The sequence below is a fragment of the Trifolium pratense genome, linkage group LG2 (genome assembly GCF_020283565.1).
Source record: "Trifolium pratense cultivar HEN17-A07 linkage group LG2, ARS_RC_1.1, whole genome shotgun sequence".
Taxonomy (NCBI): Eukaryota; Viridiplantae; Streptophyta; class Magnoliopsida; order Fabales; family Fabaceae; genus Trifolium; species Trifolium pratense.
In genome coordinates, this window is record NC_060060.1 from 52,142,449 (window position 1) to 52,163,173 (window position 20,725).

Below are 20,725 nucleotides of genomic sequence, written 5' to 3' on the forward strand. Positions count from 1 at the left end.
CATTGATTCATAAATAATTATAATTATTAGCATTAAGAGAAAGATGTTGATACTAGCGGAAATGGATCCTCTCAAGTTTTTTTTTCTCCTCATGTCTCTCATGTGTTATAAACTTATAATCAATCTCACCATTGAATAAAACAAGGGGAAATGACATGACAAAAAAAAAAAAGGGGGGGAATGAGTTTTTTTTTATTTTTTTATATAAGGGTGAAATTAGTTTTTAATATAAAAAGAGCAATAAAATCAATGGTGAAATTAATACTACATTGAAGACATGAGAGAAAATAACTTGAGAGAAAGGGCTTAGTAATCGAGCTTGAAGATCCCAAGTCACAAATATATAATACTCCCCATTCTTAACGCTTTCGTAGTTTAAGTTGTTTGCATATAAATTAAAAAATCACTTGATGTGTATTGTACCAACATATACTCATTTAATATTACAAATTTTCATGTGTATCTAATCTACTCCGAATATCTTGGAGTATAGTTTAGTTAGAAGAAAAATGTCAATTATATCTGTGTTTGTAAAACACTATATTTTGAAACAAAGTTAAAATGCTTAAACTGCAAAAATTTAGGAGTGTAAAGAGTAGCTATATGAATTCCTTCGAACAAAGTATGCAGAAGAGATGAACAGAAAAAATTCAACCTACTTCCTAAGGAAAGGGCGAGCATATTCTACAAATACAATTGCAGTGTCAGAAAAGTTGCATAAAGTTATCTAGAGAAAAATCGGTTAACCGGATGCAAGCTGCTACACTAAAAAAGTGCTAAACAACCAAGTTTTGGGGGCTCCAACGAAATAATTTTAGTTACAAACTATCATACTGTAGATCTGCAGACCATGTAGCAAACAAAACTGAAGTAGAACATAGAACAGATGCCCCTGCAAAGATAAAATTTCTAATTTATTAGTTATGACTATTACCATGTGTAACTTTATAAGAAAATGAGGGCTAATTACAGGTGGCGGGGAATGTGAGAATGCTACACTTACTTTCCATCCGCAAATTAGCTTATTCTACTTATGGGCTTTACTTTTCCTACCCAAGGTCCCCAACATCCCCGTACTCAGAAATATGCTACTACAATCAACAATTCTGTCCGGATTAAAAGAGTAGAGCATTCTAGGAAAGCTATCCATTTCCTTGATGGAGGAAGAGAAAACCAGGACATGAAATTTCTACAAAAGAAGACCACAAGTCTTCACTTTGGAAGAGCATTCTAGGAAAGCTATCCATTTCCTTGATGGAAGTCTTAAAAGCAAATTGAAGCTAACGGTAAGCTTCTCGTAAGCATCAAATGAACATCCATTCAGGGCTTCATTTGTGCTGATAGCAAAATATATACATGCTTAATGCTTTGACCAAAAATGTTTCACATAACTGATTCAATGTATTGAACAATTTGCATCTGTCAGTAAGTTCCCATATCACATTTGGGAATTACAAACAGTTCAACTTCTGAACATCTGTGCAGAAGAATTCATGCGTACAAATCAATAGATCTCCACTGAAAGGTGTGGCGCCCATATATGGTTTAGAAACTTTTTTTTAATATTTTATGGAACAAATACTAATTAAGCACGTTTATTTCTTAACAATTTGTTTACTTTATCAGTATGATTAGATAAAGAAGAGACAATCTACTCAGTGTGATTAGATAAAGAAGAGAGAACTTACTATTGAGTAGACGAAAATGAAGCTTAGAAGAAGATTATTGAAACACCCATCATGAAACAACCCATAGCTACCCACGGACTTAAACGCTCACCTGTGTAAGTAACCATACAAACATGGTCAAGATAATATCTCCGACAGGTTCCACAACTCATGAAATATATTTTTGTTCTCGCTTGCTTTGTAGCATTTTATTTTCGTTATTAACTAATAAAAAAATAATATAATAAATTAACAATGACAATTTATTCCGCAACAAATCCCAACATGCTGGTGCAGCACTTAATGCAAGACGATGACATTCTAGGACTACAAAACAAACCTAGAATTCTAGTAAGTGATATCAAAAACAACCATAACATATCATTTTGAAGCTCACAAGGATATAGAACAGACTTATATGAGAATGATGAACATTCCAAATTAACTAAAAGGTTGAGATTGAAAATAATATAATCATGATTTAGTTCATTAAAAACATTAAGATTTGACCATAATCCATCCTTTTCTGTTAGCATCAACCTTAATATATCCCTGAGTTTTGCCATTGCCAATTGGGGTGTAGTGTAGGCTATAAGAGAAGTATGCAGCTGTTTGTTTGACCCAAATTAACTCAAAAACTATAATCATAACAAGTCATTAGGGCATCAATCACATGGATAAAAGGCACATAAGATATCACAGAGGAGAGCAAAATAAAACATCAAGGGTAACATGAACCCAAACTATGACTCCTTTCACCCCTTGCTTTCCACTCCAATCTTTTTCCAATGCTTGAATAAAAAGTAAACAGATTTTAAAAGCGCATATAAAAATAGACATAAAGATTATAACTGAGTCAGTAGCAAATCAAATAGGAGACATCTACCTATTCTTGCCGCCTTCCAGAAGAAACCACGAAATCTGTCAGGAAAACATGCGTGTCATCAATTCTGTTTGTTCATCAAGTTCTAAAATTCTGTTACGGAGAATGAAAACACTAGTGCAAAGTACATATCAAATGGTCCAAAAATAGTAATTAGGGTATAGAAGACCTCATATTATTAATTGAACATGTAAAATTCAAATGTCCATGTTATGGAACACTTGGAAAAGAAAACAGGAAGGGTGGGGGAAAGGAACGCAGGGTTAAGTAATGATTTTCTTTGCCTAAGTACAGATGTTTAAAATCCTCAAATTTGACAGATCATAAAAATGTTCATAAAAACTAATAAAGGGATGATTTTTAGGGGTTACATGACACTAGTAAGCCCTCCACAGTCTTTAACCCAGTTGGGAAAACAAAAAAAAAAACCCAAACAAGAGAAAGGTTTAAGGGAAATAAAGGCAGAAACCAAAAGACATTACAGTTTACAGCATTTTGATACATGCTATTATAGAGTACACGGAAAGCAATATAGAGATATAAGTATAGTATATATATATATACCCAGTTCTTTGTTCAAGGATTGCTGGAAATTGCATCTTGAAGTAAGTGCAAGCACATATTCCCAAAAGTATGACGGTAAGAAATGAATGGAAATTGAAAAGTGCAGACTGAAACCAAATACCAAACGAATGTCAAAAGAATCGAACACTTTATAAACTACGTGCTTGTTTGAATTCACAGTGACTTTGACAGAATCACAGCAAACCACCATAATTTTGCAAAAGCTACAGTTCATAGCTTCAACAATTCCACTGTGATTTCGCCAAACCCACCGCGATTCCAAACACACATACAAAAAAGACTAAGAATTTAGTAATTTACAGTTTCCTCACCATATTAACAAATTCTTAGAATTTACAACTCTTCACCTTCTTTTTACCACCCTTTGAGTCTACAAAACATGCAATTAACAATCACATTAGAAATATGATCCATAACAAGATGCAATAATTAAAGTAACCAACGAATTGCATGTAGAAACAATGAAAAGTCTGAAAATTATACTTGCAGTATCTCAATTGAAATTGAAATCAATGATAAAAAGGCAATTAAAGTTTGTACCCTAAAAAATCATTAATACCTAAAAGTGTTATGAGATTATTATTAAGAATGAATACGAAATTGGAATAACATGGATTCAGAATAGATCTATGTATAAATTGATCTTAATAAAAAGGGGATTAGAGAAAAAAGAAGAAATTAACCTGAAATCAATCTTAAGAAAAGAATGAAGCTTCGGTTGGAAGTATCGTTGTTCGTTACTCTCTCTTCTCTTCCCCCTCTCTCCACACCACTCTTGAGTATTAAGTCGAAATTTTCAAAGACTATCAACTTAATTATTTTCAGATTTTTTTTTCCTTAAAAATTTATATAAATAATAAAAGTTTTGATTTTTTTTTTGTTGGTACATAAAAGTTTTGATATTTAATAGTACATATTTATATAAATAAAATGCTTATGGAATTATTTTTTAAATAAAAATTATTATTACTGTCTTGTTTATTATGTAAATTTATATATAAAAAAAAAGGTTTAACTAGTAATATGGTTCTTAAAGACATTTTTGGTTTCAGATTGGTCCCTTAAAGAAAAAAGGTCTGAATAAGTCACTTAAAGAAAAAAAGGTCCAAATAGGTCCCTTAAAGACATCTTCGTTAATCAGTTTGGTCCCTAAAAAAAGGTCTGAATAGGACCAAACTGATTAATGGATATATCTTTAAGGGACCTATTCAGACCTTTTTTTTCTTTAAGGGACCTATTCATATATTTTTTTCTTTAAGGGACCAATGTGAAACCAAAAATGTCTTTAAGGAACTATTTTACTAATCAAGCCTAAAAAAAAGAAGCATGACTTATGTTATAGTAACTTTGTTATTAAAAGATTTTTGCTGCTCAAAAAAAAAAACAAAGTTTTATGTTATGACGAGTTTGTTAATAAAATATTTTTGCGGCAAAAAAAGGGTATTGTTGGTATTATGAAAACTGAAAAGTCCACAAAAAAAAATTGTATCCTCGATATAGAAGATGTAGAGACTTGATTTTTAAAAGATAATTATCTTAAAATAACAAACTTATAAAAAGCGATGTAAACAATATTTAAATAAACATCGAAAAAATAATAATAACAAAGACAAAAAAGATAATAACTAGAGCTGTCAAAAAGGGCCGGGTTATCTGGCCGGCCCATTAGCCCTATCCTTTTACACGGGCCGGACTTCATAAAAAGGGGGACCGGGTCTTATCGGGTCAGACTTTTTCATGGGCCGGCCCACAGGCTTTTGGGCCGGCCCCTTAAAGAATTAAAAAAATTATTTAAAAAAATTTTATAATCTTTTTATTATTATATTTTGGTCCTATTTTTATGCATAAATTCATATATAAATTTTTTTTTATTATTTTTGTTGTTTTATTGTTATTATTTGTGTTTTGTTCCTATCTATAATCTGTTTTATTCCTATTTTTAAGCATATCATCTTTTTAAATTTTTTTTGTGCAATTACAACGAAAAATATAAAACTTGGAATATGTTTATTATAAGCCTATCATCTTTTTATTGTATTTATTTTATATTCTTTCTATATTTATTTATTTTTTTTACTTAAATTACAATGGATGAATGAAAGATATAAAACTTGGAATTTTTTTTTGTAGTAATAATAATAATAATATGACAAAAAACTTATTGGATTATAATGAGATTTTATAATGAGATTATTTGTTAGAGATTTGTTTGTTTGTTTGATGAGGATAAAGAGGAAGATATTGTTGTTTGGGAGATTATGTGAGAAAATATAGCGATACGAATTACCTTCTTGAAGATTTATCTGAGAAATATAACATAAATTTAGTAGAATGTTTTTTTTTTCAAAAAAAAAAACTATGAAAATTAGTGGGCCGGCCCATCAGGCCATGTAGGCTTTTGCTTATCGAACCGGGCTAAGCGGGCCGGACCATGAAGTTAACGGGCCGGACTGGGCCGACCACTTTATTTGACCGGGCCCCTCCAGGCCGGGCCGGGCCAGCCCCTTTGACAGCTCTAATAATAACATATAATTATCCTAATAAGAACAAACATAAAAAAAAAAAGATAATTCATTTGAGACAATTTCGTTTTGAATTAAAACTAACTTGTTTTGAATATGAAATATCAATGATTATTTGAATTTTATTTTTGCAAAAGATTGAATTGAATCATCATTCATTTGAGAGCTATATGGAATCTGGGTTTGAATTCAAATTTCTTACTTTTTCTTATTTAGTGTGAGTCTGACCGATTTCATCGGTTTTTTTTTCCTGTTACTTGGGTTAGCAGTTTAGTGGGTTGTCCAAACTGATGATTGACCCGATTCTCAATTCAATTGGTCGAACTGGCCGGTTCGTTCCGATTTAAAAAATATTGATATGGTCATGAAAAATGTCATTCTTACCTTACAAACCGATTTTGTAAGGTTTGAGTTAGGCACAACTCCTAATTCTAACATGGTATCTAAGTCTCTCCAAAACCCGTTTAGCTGTCTGATATCAGGTTTGCGCTATCAGACCACCCATCATTTATATTCACGCACTAAACTCAATAGCATTTAACGTGAGAGGTGTGTTAAGAAGTCCCACATTGGACGCGAGATGACTTGAACATGAGTTTATAAGCAAATACAATTTTCACTTTAAAAATCGGTTTTATAAAGTTTGAGTTAGGCTCAATTATCAATTATAACATTCTCAATGAAATTACCTAACACGATTCCAAATAGAAAAACTTCATTCATTTGAGTTTGGTTGAAAGAAAAAAAAAAGTGGGGGCTAATATCTATCCTAAAATAACAATCTGAACACTTTACTTCATAGTATAGATTAGACGAGTTCGATTTATTTTTCTCCAAGAGAGACTAATAGTTGTATTCATATGCTTGTTCAAAATGAATTACACTCTGCTTCTTTTCATATTACTTCTATCGATTATATTCCTTCTTATTTGCAGTATATTATAATTTTGTATGCCTGTGGTGTTTCTCCTCAATAATTTGAGTTAATAAATTAGGCTGTTGTATACAAACAAAAAAATTACCAACTTTTTCTTCTTCTTCTTCATCATCCCTTAATTTAGAATTGGTGGTTGGATGATCACACGTTTTTGCATATACTTACAAAGAGGTTTTTTTTTTTTGGGTTCAAATCCATTTTAGTCCATAAGAAAATTCCACTCAAGCCACTTTCATGCCTCCCCTCCCTCAAGTTCACTAACAATGACAAATATTTCCAGATCAATCAAATACATTATATGAAAAATATGATTTCTTTTATAAATATTATATGACCTTCATTTAATTCAAATTTAAAAACATTTCCTTTTTATTTAATCAGATGAGCTTAGAGTTAGAGGCTCAACATCACAAAAAAACTGGCCAAATTTTTTGAAGGAAACTCATGACGATTTTCGGAAGAAATAATTGCTTAAACAAAAACGTGTTTAATACTCCCTCCGTTTCTTTTTACTTGTCGTTTTAGAAAAAAAATAATAATAAATTAAGAAAGTGTATTTTTGCACCTAACCTTCCTATTATACCCTTATTTTAATTCACCAATTTTTTTGCACACATTTTTTCTTTCCAATAAATTTAATCTATTATGTACAAAAAAAAATCAATATGTTATGTACAAAAAAAAATTATTTAGTTTTTCAAATATATATTAAATCTTTTACGGTTTCAACAATTACTTCTAAATATTTAGAATTTACATATGGGTATAATAGACAAAATATAACCTTAAATTATCAAGACGATAAGTAATTTGAAACAAATATTTTTTTCTAAAACTACATGTAAAAAACAACGGAGCTAGTAATACATAAGTTTTTACAAGAGGAGTACTTCAAGATGATATGATTTCGAGTAAAAAATTATGTGTGCTATGTTTGGAGTCCGGTGGAAGTGTATACAAAGATTGTCCCCTAACTATTCAGGTGGTTAATCATAAAAATATTATATTATTATTACTACTGATTTAATAAAGTTGCCCTAAGAAAGCTCGTAGAATATATGCATATCTTTTATATTATAAGCTTGTATACACAAACAAACTATAAATCCTAATTTGTTTTCCATATTTTCCCTCCATTTTATCTTGCAATTTTTATTAAAAAATAATACAATTTTGTCTTGACAAGGATTCGAACCTATAACCCTTCAGTACAAGACAATATTTCCAACCACTATGGCAAATATATCAATTATAATTAAAATTATGTGCAATAATTGATAAGCACCATCAGTTTTAAAAGTATATCATATCAAAATTATTGTTGACTATATTATTCATCACGAAATATTTTTATGTCTTTCCTGATCAAAGATTTTTTTTCTACCGGATCATAAATTTAGAGAATAATTATCATGTGAGATTTGGAAAGTTATTATAACGTGTGATTTGGAAAGTTATTATCAAACTCAATTATGTTAAATCAAATTTTTTTTTGCAATACAACCAAACACAACCTTAGTCATGTCACTAATCACATTCATTATTTTGATTTTAACATTGCAGATTTAATATTAACTGAGGTGATCAATTGATACAATATGCACTAGCAGATATTGAGATGATGTTACATAGTTGTGGGAATAGTTTAAAAGATTATCCTCCAATGCCTAGAGCAGCCACATCATTAGTTCATGATATACAAAATAGTTTAATACACGACAAATTGAATTATAACAGACAATCATTAGCTGAGGAACATGTTAGATTGATGTCAACTATGACTTCGGAGCAACGTAAAGTATATGACACAATCATGACAAGAGTTAACGAAAACAAACCTGGTGTGTTTTTTCTTTAGGGTTATGGCGGTACAAGGAAGACATTTATCTTGAGGGTCATGTCAGCCGCATTACGCTCAAAAGGTGAGATAGTTTTAACAGTTGCCTCAAGTGGGAACGCTGCATTGCTTTTACCTGACGGTAGAACAACATATTCAAGGTTTTCTATTCATGTATATGTTGACGAGTTTTCAACATGTACCATAGTTCCTAAAACCCCTTTGGTGCTATTAATACAAAAAACAAAGCTCATTATATGGGATGAAGCACCAATGATGCACAAACAATGTTTCGAAGCTGTTGATCGAACTTTAAAAGATATTCTCAAGTCTATTGATGAAAAAAATAAACACATTCCCTTCGGTGGAAAAGTTGTTATTTTTGGCGGAGATTTTAGACAAATTCTACCAGTAATACCCAAAGGTACAAGACCAGAAGTTGTTCATGCTACTATTAATTTTTCGGTTCTTTGGAATTTTTGTGAAGTTTTAACATTGAGTAAAAACATGAGGATTCTCGGTGGTGCTTCGAGTGTAGACGTTGAACAAAGAAGATTGTTTTCTGAATGGGTTTTGGGTGTTGGCGATGGAGAAATTGAAGATGACAACGACGATGATTTGGAACTTGACATTCCATCAGATTTATTGATTCCAAATTCAGATGATCCTCTTGCCTCTATCGTTGAAAGCACTTATCCCCAAATTTTACAAAACATGAACGATATAACGTATTTCCAAAATAGAGCTATACTAGCTCCTAAAAATTCAATAGTCGACACAATAAATGATTATATGTTGGATTTAATTCCTGGTGAAGAAAAAACATATTTGAGTTATGATACTCCACTCACACAAAATGTAGACGGTCAAACAGTGGATGATGTTCATACTCCCGAATTTTTGAACACGATTTCTACGTCGGGACTTCCAAATCACAAGTTAAGACTTAAAGTTGGAGTTCGAGTTATGCTATTAAGGAATTTGAATAAAAAATTAGGATTATGCAATGGAACAAGACTGACTATTACGAGATTGAGAAAACGTGCTCTTGAAGGAAAAATTATTTCAGGAAGTAATATTGGTGATCAGGTTTTCATACCTAGATTTTCTCTGACACATCTGACGTGAGAATTTCTTTTAAATTTTAACGGAGACAATTTCCTATAATGATTTCTTTTAAGATGACTATTAATAAGAGTCAGGGACAATCTTTAAAGCATGTTGGGATATATCTTTCGTCGCCAGTGTTTTCACATGGTCAGTTGTATGTTGCAATTTCAAGAGTTACTTCTAGAAAATGATTAAAAATATTGATCATCGATGACGACGGTGAAGATACAACTAAGACTTCGAATGTGGTCTACAAGGAAGTCTTCCGTAATATAACATAATTTTCTTTGTATGAATATTTATCCAAAATTATTGTTGAACTTTCGTTTAATGTTACTCAAAAAATTTCATATTATATTATTGCAATTATCATATCGTAATTTATAATTACATATCTTACAGCTAATTAGACTCGTGCACCGCACGGGTCGATGTTCTAGTAGTACTTATAAAATATTATTACTATTTGAGATAGGTTTTAAAAAGTGTCCCGAAACACGGTTAGCATTTGTCAATTTTTAAAGTTTATCATATTGTCTTATGAAGAAATCACCATTCATATACAAACTTACATAACTTTTCATCGCATTGTAACTTGAAACGCTTACTATGTTAAACACTCTATCCGAATTAGTCATCTCAATTTTCCAATATAACATGTTTGTTCATTCATTTAAAAATCATGCTTTATTGCTAAAATGAAAGAAAATCATTGGTGCATATTACTGTAAAAATTTGTCATCATAATTATTAGAGTCTATTTTTCTAGTTCTATTTTTCTATATTTAAATTTTAAACTTGTAAAGTGCGCGCAATCCAATCTAATTCTAGAGAAGTGAAATCTTTTACTACTACTACTACAGCTTAATTAAGCTTCAAATTGCACCGTCAATGAGAGACACGTCCTAAAATTACGGACGCCGTGGCCCGTGGGGTACTAAAACTATGATTACCGCCGGAGTCAACAAAGGTCAGCTGATATTAGCGGTTTTAAACACAACAACATGGACAATTTCCGGGCCCACATTATTTTCAATGATAGAAAGAACCTAATAATTAGTACTAGTAATTACTAATTTACTATGTTGAATCTTCCTATTTTCCGTACGACTATGTGGATACATTGAATGCCATTAGAAAGATCAATTTGACTGTTCAACACAATAAAAAACTAAACATACTGTAAGTCTCTACCCCTCCCCTACCAACGTCCTTCAATACAAGCCTCAAATTTCATAGATTGGAAAATATCTCTCGTCTTTGTTGTACTCATTGATCATTATTACTCTTTACTTTACTGAAAATATTATTTTACCTAAAAATTATACTTACTTGTTAAATTATTAATCAATCGTTATTAAAAAGAAAAATATTGTTTTTTTTTTTTTACATAAAGAAGAAAAATATTGTTAATCAAACGTTTTATACACAATCGTATATAATATATGTAGCTATATTTGAGCTCGAACAATTGTTAATCAAATAAAAGTTTTATGTTTCAACCGAATTTTTAAATTATTTGACTTTCTTTTTGGAAGAAAGAAAAGAAGGGGTTGATTACCCATAAATATATAATGTTTATTTTATAAGTTAACACATATAAGAATTTTGAAATATATGATTCTTACATAACACCATATTTAAATGATATATTTCTGACTTTTTTACCAAAAGGGTTTATTTTTTACATGATAATTTAGGGATGACAATGAGTAGGGTATATGGGTAGGATACTATAGTACCCATACTCATATTCGCGGATTGAAAAAATACCCGTACTCATCGTCATACCCGTGTGAGTAACAACTTTTGCCACCGTCTCCATATACTATGGGTACCTAGGTACTCATACCCGTACCTGTTACCCGTATTTTTACTAAAAATAAATTGATCAATTATAAAATATCATATAATTTGAATTAAAAAAATTTCAAAGATTTTAATATTGACTAATGAAAATTATAAATAAAATTATTACTAAACTTATGTTAAAGTTCATATTTATGTTAAATATTCACATTATTTTTATATTATGTTATAAATAAATATTTTTATTAAAAATATGTAATTATTTAGTAGAATTGTATTGTTTTAAATTGATTTACATATATTATAATATAATAATGTAAAAAATATATCCTTTTGGTAAAAAAAAGTCTATATTTCTCCAAGTCCTATTTTATCTCTTCCCCGTTCATTCCCTATTCTTGATGATAGTATGATAGATAAACTTTTTACTTAAAGATAAAACTAGTATTTTACGACATTTGTCAGCAATTTTTATCAAATTACATATATCTATAAATATTCACTTGCATTATTTTACGTGAATATTATACGAGTACATTGTTTTACCAATTTTTTCTTTTTTGAAGGAAACAAGTTACCATAAATTAATTATAATAATTAAATTATTCTTACATATAGTTGAAATTCAACCTTTTCAATAAATATTCACCAACAAAACACGATCAAAGATGTTATAAATAAATTTAAGCAAAATGTGGTCCTAGACTTGGTTCATATATAGTTCTTTATAACAACACATCAATTTCTCAAAGTGGTGTAGATGCCTCTAAGGGTGCATAAAAATCTTTATGCTAGCTGGATCTGAGATCTAGCTTTGGTGGTGTTAGCTTATTTTGTTTTTACCTTAATTAGTTTCCATAATGAGGATTGTGATTTTATAATTCTAAAGACATGAAATTAAAGTGCTTTTACACGTTCAGTAAATTAACTTTTCTCACTTCCCGCCATGATTTTTGTGATGCACCAATTTGCAAGATTAGGTAAACTTGTGGTATGATTTTTGTGAAGTACCAACACATGCTAAAGCTTTTTGGGGACCCTTCAAGTTTTATATCTTCTGGCTGTAATTTCTCTACGTTTCTAGTGAAATTATGTATCTTTAAATAATAGTTGGTAGAGATTTAAATAGAAAAATTGAGATATAAAGTATTGTTTTAAGAATATTTCTTCAATTAAATTGGAAAGTGCAGATATGTATATATTTCGTGAAATAAACAAGTGTGCGGATTTTGCACATAAAAATTGTGAGTTGGGTAATACTATAATGTATTATGAGTCGTGTTTGGTTCAAATTAGTTTGTTAGTAGCAGAAGCAATTGCGGTTAGTTTCTCAAACTAGCTAGTTACTTTGTAATTTTTTTGGACTTAAAGACTCATTTTCTTTATAATTAAAAAAGAATATCTCTTACTTACCAAAGCCCAAAATTGAAAGATAAATCTTGCATTAATGTATATGAAAATATCTTGTAACAAAATAGAACAATATAAATAAGATTGAATTTCTATAAAAAAAATATGAGGTTTAATATTCCAAGCACATGAATCTACTTTTTTTTTTTTTTTGGTAAAGCACATGAATCTACTTAAATTTTAATGAACCCACATGCTTTTCCATGTGACCATATATAGTCCAATTCATCACCACCAAGCACGTTGGATTGCAAAATACGTATGCTTTTCTAACCCACAAAATCACTAGAAGTTATAATAAAATACTGAAATAATGTTTCTACCAAATAAAAAAAGACTGAATTAATGTATGATTCTAAACATTTCACAAGTATTTATGATTGTACTTAAATAACATAAATATGGTACCCCTACTTAAATTAATTGCCAAAAAGAATCTTAAAATAGTATATGTGGATCCTTTAATATTTTACTTATTACCCGTCTAAAAATACGTATAAAAAATATTTGAATTAAATACACTAATTATAATAAAATATTTTCATTTTTGAATCATTAACATGTGTCCTTAACTTTTTTCTAAATAAAAAATAAAAAAGTGATATATTTTATCTAAATTTTTTATTTCGTTATCGGATTCACTGGATTACCTAATTCGATGGTCAGTTCTAACATTAAATATGTTAATTTTTTTTGACCGATTTTTTACGTATATTTAAAAATGGAGAGAATAATTTTTTTTAAATAGATGTAAAAAATTTATAATTGTTTAACAGTAATTAATTTCTGTTGATTTTTTTTTAACACACAATACGATTTTCTCTTCTACACAAATTTCCGTTATATATAGAACTCATAACCGAATTTCTTACCATTAGGAATAAAAAAAAAGTTAATTAGTGCTTTTTAGCACGAAATCAAACACAACAAATTATTTTAGAACTTGTATAGTAAATTTTTAAACAATATAAAAATAATATTTTTCTTTCATTATAAAATTTAATATTATTTTTGTTTCTTTACTGACTCATTAGCATAACCCTTGGAATGATATATTGTTTTGTATAAAAAAATGTGTTATTTGTAGATTTTAAAAAAATATATAATTTTTTTTTTTATCATAAAATTTACAATGATTTTTTTTTATCATAAAATTTACAATGATTTTTATCATAAATTTTTTTTTTATCATAAAATTTACAATGGTGTCCTTTTATCATCTCTTGGCCCGTCTGTTTGACCAATGAGAGTCCAGATCGGAGCTCATCTGATTCATTCATTCTTTCATTCGTCAGTATCGTAAAAAAAAACAGCTGAACTCAATCTGGCTACCTGTGTCGATTGGCATTCCGCTTCTAGAGACCTCTAGATAATCTATTATTTTGTGTAAAAAATTATCGATCTATTATTTATAGATTTTACTAAATTTTAAATAAATAAAAAAAGTTCCTTCAAAAAAATAAATAAATAAAAAAAGAAAAAAAAATGAAAAGGACAAGTTTGTCAGGAGGCAACTATAATAATTTATTACAGGTCCACTAAGCGACAAACAAGGAAGTCGGCAACTGTCGGCCGGTGATCCGGGAGAAAGAAAGCGATTTTACAAATCATTAATTTCATTCTTAAAAATTCATAGTTTGTCCCTCACTTAGTTTTAATTTTCAATAATAAACACAATTAATTACCATAAACCCTTTCATAAATCATAATAAAATTCATATTAAAATCCACCCAAGAATCTCGATGATATAATAAAATCTACTCAAGAACTTGAAATGACGCAAATTATTTTCTTAACTTAATCAAGATATTTTTTTTTGGTACAAACTTAATCAAGATATCTAATTCATACAAAATTCATACAAAATTCGAGGATTAGTTGTAACAAAAGTAAATCGAGATTAGTCGTTACAGTCGCATATAAAAGATATCTGATTTACACTAAAAAATAAAAATAAAGTCCATCAAATAACAATGAAATGGTAAACGAATTTTTTTAACTTAATTAGAAATCTCGAGCCAGAACTGAGATGATAAACTACACTTGATGTCAGAATTAACCCTCATTTAAATCAGATTAGATGATCTCGTGGATCGGATAATGATGGTGGAAAAAAATCTCGAGTTTGAATTCGATTTGCACTCTATACAGTCCTATATATTTGACTCGAAAAATATCTCTGCTAATTTTTTGAGTTATTTATTTATTATTTATGATCCAATTCAAAAAATCTAATTAATAAAAATAAAAATTCATATAATATTTGAGTTTAAAGATTACGCACCGTCAGTGTAAATTAATTATACATTATATTAAAAAAATATGGTTTAGTAAGGTGATATGGCAGAAAACATGATTGATATTGGTTTACGCCGTAAAAATTTTACACTGTGTGCATATATTTTTTTTTCTCATAATATTTTTTGAAGAGAAAAATCATTATAATATTGTACTAGTAGTTATTTAGATTTTACACCAAAAACATCACAACGAAGAAGGGAGTGGTAGTAACCAAATCTGTATTTTTTTTCTTTCCTCTCCCTTCTTCCTTCGTCCTCTCTGTCTTCCCAATATTTCGCTCTGTTCTGTTCAAACCTCAATGCTTCTCTGTCTCTGTATTCCTCATAGATCCAACAATAATATCACACCATAACCAATTCTCATTCTCATTGCCTCAATATTCATTATCATATGATTCTGATTATTCTCTCTTTTTTTGAGCCGGTAAACCTTCCTTCAAAACCCTAATTACCTTTCAATTTTCAATCTGAATCAAAGATATAATATTAATCATCATATTGTTTAATTCAATGTCTTAGCTGGAAATTATGGTATTAATTATCTAAATGTATTGGTCAATTTTGTTTCTTCTGAACTTGTTTTTATCAACATCAATGGAAAATGTTCAATTTGATTTCTGTAATCTTTGGTTTAAACGGTCTATTATGAAACTTTTATGTCATTTTAAGAAATCATTTTCTTTCTTTTTAAGCATTAATTTGGTCTATTTGAATTGAGAGAGGAAATGATGAAAACACTAAACAAAAAATGTTGGTTGTTTATTGGTTAATCAGTTTTTCTTGAAGTAAGATATCATGAGATTTGATTTTTATAAAGATGTTTAAATCACTTAATTATGTTACTTTTGTAGTGTTGATAAAATTTAAAATGTAAATGTTTAGATGTAGCAATGGTATGAGCTAATGAAGTTTTTTTTATTTATTCTAAACAGGTTGAAGCAGTTTTTTTAGCATCTCAAAGTATGATAAGTTTATTTCTTTCGGACTTTTGATTATGGTTAATGCTGGATAAAGTTGAGATTATTTAGCTCCAAGTTTTACACAGTGGATGTGAATGATGGATGTTTCTGAGGTCGAGGAAAGTTTCTTTGCAGCAAGTGATGCCAAGGTATAATGATTCATCTTTAATTATTGCAAAAGATGTTTTGGGATCGTATTAGCAATGATAGTTGTTAATTTGTCGATGAGGGTAGTTAGAAAACCAAAGTGATTAAATCCTTGTGCAAATGTGTAAATTAAGGATAAGGAGTTAACTTGCTTAAATGAGTTTTTTAGTTTTTTTTTTTTATTTTTTAAAGATTTTAAGAAAATGATTTGAATTACATGCCTAACAAAATAAAATAGAGTATATATTTTGTTGGACATTTTATTTGAGTAATTTTCTGATTGGTTGCCGTAATATATTATCTTATAATCTAACTAATATATATCTTTTCCTATACAGTTACATGCAGAAATGTGCAGAAGTCTTTCTGCAATATATTGTAAAATATTGTCAATATTTCCTTCTTTAGAAGCAGCTAGGCCTCGGAGCAAATCTGGAATTCAAGCATTATGTTCACTGCATGTAGCCTTAGAGAAGGCGAAGAACGTACTTCAGCACTGCACAGAGTCTAGTAAACTTTACTTGGTATGATCATTATAGTTTTTTTACTTATATTTTATGAATTGTCCCTTAGTATATAAGTCCTATTTAATTTACCATAACAACTCTTTCATTTTTTTTACTTCTGTTGGTTTGTGTGCGGTTATTTAAGCTGAAATACATTTTAAAGTATATTAAATATGACTTCACTTATGATGCAGGCTATAACTGGAGATTCCGTTCTTGTAAAATTTGAGAAGGCCAAGTGTGCTATTGTAGATAGTCTTAAGCTGGTAGAAGATATTGTTTCCCAATCAATTGCATGTCAGGTGATAACTTTCAACAATATGGTTTTATAGTTTCTCTTTCCGCATTTGAATTGGCTGTATCTATGTCAGCCTTGCTAATTTCCTTTTCGATATATGAGCACGGGGAACCGATTTTATGTGCTTCATTTATTCATTCCAAAATAATTGAGTGCCACCTTGTTTGCAATATTCTGAACTCAGAGTTTGATTTTATTTTTCTCTGTTCAGATTGATGAAATTGTGAACGAAATTTCTGGTATGGTGTTTGCGCTTGATCCATCAGAGAAACAAGTTGGGGATGATTTAATTGCATTGCTTCAGCAGGATAGAAAGTTTAACAACTCTAATGACAGTAGTGAACTTGAGTGTTTTCATATGGCTGCTACTAAACTTGGAATCACGTCTTCCAGAGCAGCTCTCACTGAAAGAAGAGCTCTAAAAAAACTCATTGAAAGGGCTCGGGCCGAGGAAGACAAGAGGAAGGAATCAATTATTGCATATCTATTACACCTTATGAGGAAATACTCCAAGTTATTTAGAAGTGAGTTCTCTGATGATAATGATTCTCAAGGTTCTCAACCTTGTTCTCCCACCGTTCAGAGACCCCTCGAGGATGGTGTTCCTGCTGGTCATTGTCAAGCCTTTGATAGACAGATGTCAAAACTTAGTTCCTTTAATTTTAAGCCGAACAATAAGAAATCGGGACAAATGCCCCTTCCACCAGAAGAATTAAGGTGTCCAATCTCTCTGCAACTTATGAGTGATCCTGTTATAATTGCTTCTGGACAGACATATGAAAAAGCTTGTATAGAAAAATGGTTCAATGATGGGCACAACACCTGCCCAAAGACTCAACAGAAACTCACACATCTTTCTTTGACTCCTAATTACTGTGTCAAGGGTCTTGTAGCTAGTTGGTGTGAACAGAATGGAATTCCTATTCCCGAAGGTCCTCCCGAATCTCTTGATTTTAATTACTGGAGATTGGCATTATCAGATTCTGAATCCACAAATTCAAGATCTGTAAACAGTGTCAACTCTTGCAAAATGAAGGGTGTCAAAGTTGTTCCTCTCGAAGAGAATGTTATCTTAGAGAAAACTGAGGGAAATGTAACTGAAACTTTGTCTACACAAGAAGAGGAAGACAGTGAGCAGTATCTTAGTTTTCTGAAAGTATTGACTGAAGGGAACAATTGGAAGAAAAAGTGTAAAGTAGTAGAGAGGTTGAGGCTGTTGCTGCGGGACGATGAGGAAGCCAGGATTTTTATGGGGGCTAATGGATTTGTTGAAGCACTTTTTCAGTTCCTGCAATCAGCTGTGCGTGAAGGGCATGTGAAGGCTCGGGAAAATGGAGCTATGGCTCTGTTCAACCTGGCTGTGAATAACAACAGGTAAGAATTAATGTTCCTAGATTTGAACAGTAATGTGAATCTGCTTTTTATATTATCACAAATTTAAAACACTTACCGTTATTTGAAAATTGACACCTTGATCACTTTGTTATCTAATTATAATAAAAAGACAATCTCAGCCTGATCACCTTCAAAATTGAAGATACTGTTATATGAAAATTGACAATTGAAGATATCGTTATTTGAAAATTGACACCCTCTAGTTCTTAAAGAACCTTAGCATATATCAGCTACTGCTGTTCTTGACTGACCCCGTATATTTCAGAAAAAGACAATGGTATCGTAACTACAGTTTGTCTAAACTTCATTTGTAAAATAACTTGCAGAAAAGTGCTTAAAGGTAAAAAATGCAGAGAAGACAAGCATAGTAAAATGCAGTGAAAATTAATACTGTCACTGTTGAATTGCAACTTTTAGTTAGGAATTAGGATGTTCAAACTGGACTGAAGATTTTTTTAAGAAATAATAGTGTTAAGTTCCAATAAATAATTCTTTCTGAATTAGCATAATGGTTACCGTGTTATTTCTCCTGTTCTTGCTTCTTTCTTTTCTTTTGTGCAATTCATTAACATAAACTCAATCTCTTTTTCTTTAACAGAAATAAGGAACTTATGATATCAGCAGGAATCTTATCATTGTTGGAGGAAATGGTAATGATTTCAAGCACCAGTTCATACAGTTGTGCAACCGCCCTGTATCTGAATCTTTCTTGCCTCGAAGAAGCCAAGCCAGTGATTGGCGCGAGTCAGGCTGTGAAGTTCCTGATCCAGATGCTTCAACCTAAGACAGAAGTCCAGTGCAAGATGGATGCCCTTCATGCACTCTATAATATTTCTACTGTGTCCTCGAATGTTTCAAACCTTATTTCTTCTGGCATCATCAATGGCCTACAATCCCTTCTTGTTGGCCAAACTGATTGCATGTGGTCAGAAAAAAGCATAGCTGTTTTGGTTAATTTGGCGGTTTCTCAGGTAGGAAGAGATGAAATGATCTTGAATCCTGAAGTGATAACCACGTTGGCTTCTATACTTGATACCGGTGAATCATTAGAGCAGGAACAAGCTGTGTCTTGTCTCCTAATATTATGTAACAGGAGTGAGAAATGTTGTGAGATGGTCTTGCAAGAAGGGGCTATACCTGCATTGGTGTCAATATCGGTAAATGGAACCTCAAGAGGAAGAGAGAAAGCTCAAAAGCTGTTGATGCTCTTTCGAGAGCAGCGACAACGAGACAATTCACCTGCTAAGACTCAATACTGCTCACCTGAAGCTGGTGATTTGTCCATGCCTTCTCCAGAAGCGAAACCGCTAAGTAAATCAATATCTAGAAGAAGAGTGGGGAAAGCTTTAAGTTTTCTATGGAAAAGCAAGAGCTATTCTGTTTACCAGTGCTAGTTTTAGCCTTTTAGGTTCGATGTAAATCTCTGTTTGGTTCTTAACCCTTCTGGGGGCCTTCCTTTTTTATCATCCTGTCACTCATGTTCTCATGTAAATCGCTGCTTATTTTTTGGATTCCAAATCGAAGAGTTGTACAGGCATGTGTAATCTATGGATTCTTTTAGTCAGATTTATTTTTTGTTTCAAAGAGCTTAGTGGCGAAATTTGCACACACAAAGTGTTGAGAAATGGGGAATTATGGTTCAAGCTTGCATCTTAACATATCAAATGTTGGTGCAACCTTACCATCTGAGTTGTACAGGAGTTTTGTTATATTTAGTTTATTATGAAGGTTGAGGTAAGCGTTAATTATGCCTCATGGTCGAGGGAGGTTCATATTACAAAATTAGCTTGTAAAAGGGAGGTTCTATCAACATAGTTGAGTTTGATAGATTTGGGATGTAAAATGATTATAAAAATTATTGTAACAACTTAAATATATAACTATATAGTATATACTAGTTAAAATTACTCAAAATCATAGTAAAAAGATGATTGGAAATAGATGACAAACAATATTGCTTCAATATTTATGGAACACTATTTGTGGCATGAATGTTATTGGAATAAAAGAGAGGAGTGAACATAAAGTCCAAAATTACAACTATTTGGCACAGAGAACAAAGATGAAAGAACCAATTCCTTATCAGGATGAAATGGTAAGATTCTAATATTCATTCATCACATTTTGGAATACTATATAGCTGTCTTTCCAGAATTTGTTCTACCTGCCTGGGGTCCCATAAATTTGGTTCATCGTCCTCTCATTACATGTCTTGTCTATTCTTTGAACTAAATTTGTCTACTCAAGCAATTAACCATAATAAAGTTACACCAAAAGTCTCAGTAAAAATCACTTACATATGTTCCATTGATTTATGAAACAGATTATAAAGTTGACACAATGAAAGGCTAAAAAGAAA

The 20,725-nt window shown here is 30.7% G+C and overlaps 2 protein-coding genes and 1 pseudogene across 2 annotated transcripts; 2 read left to right on the forward strand and 1 right to left on the reverse strand.

Annotated features, from left to right (window-relative positions):
* Window positions 1-546: 546 nt before the first annotated feature.
* On the reverse strand, window positions 547-3,952 carry LOC123910995 (protein kish-like). The gene is made up of 6 exons (XM_045962307.1): window positions 3,819-3,952; window positions 3,447-3,505; window positions 3,115-3,221; window positions 2,554-2,588; window positions 1,689-1,779; window positions 547-892 (listed from the first exon to the last, which is right to left on the reverse strand). Exons 2-5 carry the CDS (start codon window positions 3,447-3,449, stop codon window positions 1,712-1,714), a joined length of 213 nt encoding a protein of 70 aa, XP_045818263.1. The 5' UTR covers window positions 3,450-3,505; window positions 3,819-3,952; the 3' UTR covers window positions 547-892; window positions 1,689-1,711.
* Window positions 3,953-8,197: 4,245 nt separating this feature from the next.
* LOC123910994 lies at window positions 8,198-9,810 on the forward strand (annotated as a pseudogene).
* A 5,376-nt stretch (window positions 9,811-15,186) lies between these two features.
* LOC123907668 (U-box domain-containing protein 45-like) lies at window positions 15,187-19,972 on the forward strand. The gene is made up of 6 exons (XM_045958024.1): window positions 15,187-15,485; window positions 15,994-16,169; window positions 16,506-16,691; window positions 16,868-16,975; window positions 17,183-18,345; window positions 18,965-19,972. The coding sequence occupies exons 2-6, from the start codon at window positions 16,116-16,118 to the stop codon at window positions 19,758-19,760; spliced, it is 2,307 nt and encodes a 768-aa protein (XP_045813980.1). The 5' UTR covers window positions 15,187-15,485; window positions 15,994-16,115; the 3' UTR covers window positions 19,761-19,972.
* The last annotated feature ends 753 nt before the right edge of the window (window positions 19,973-20,725 follow it).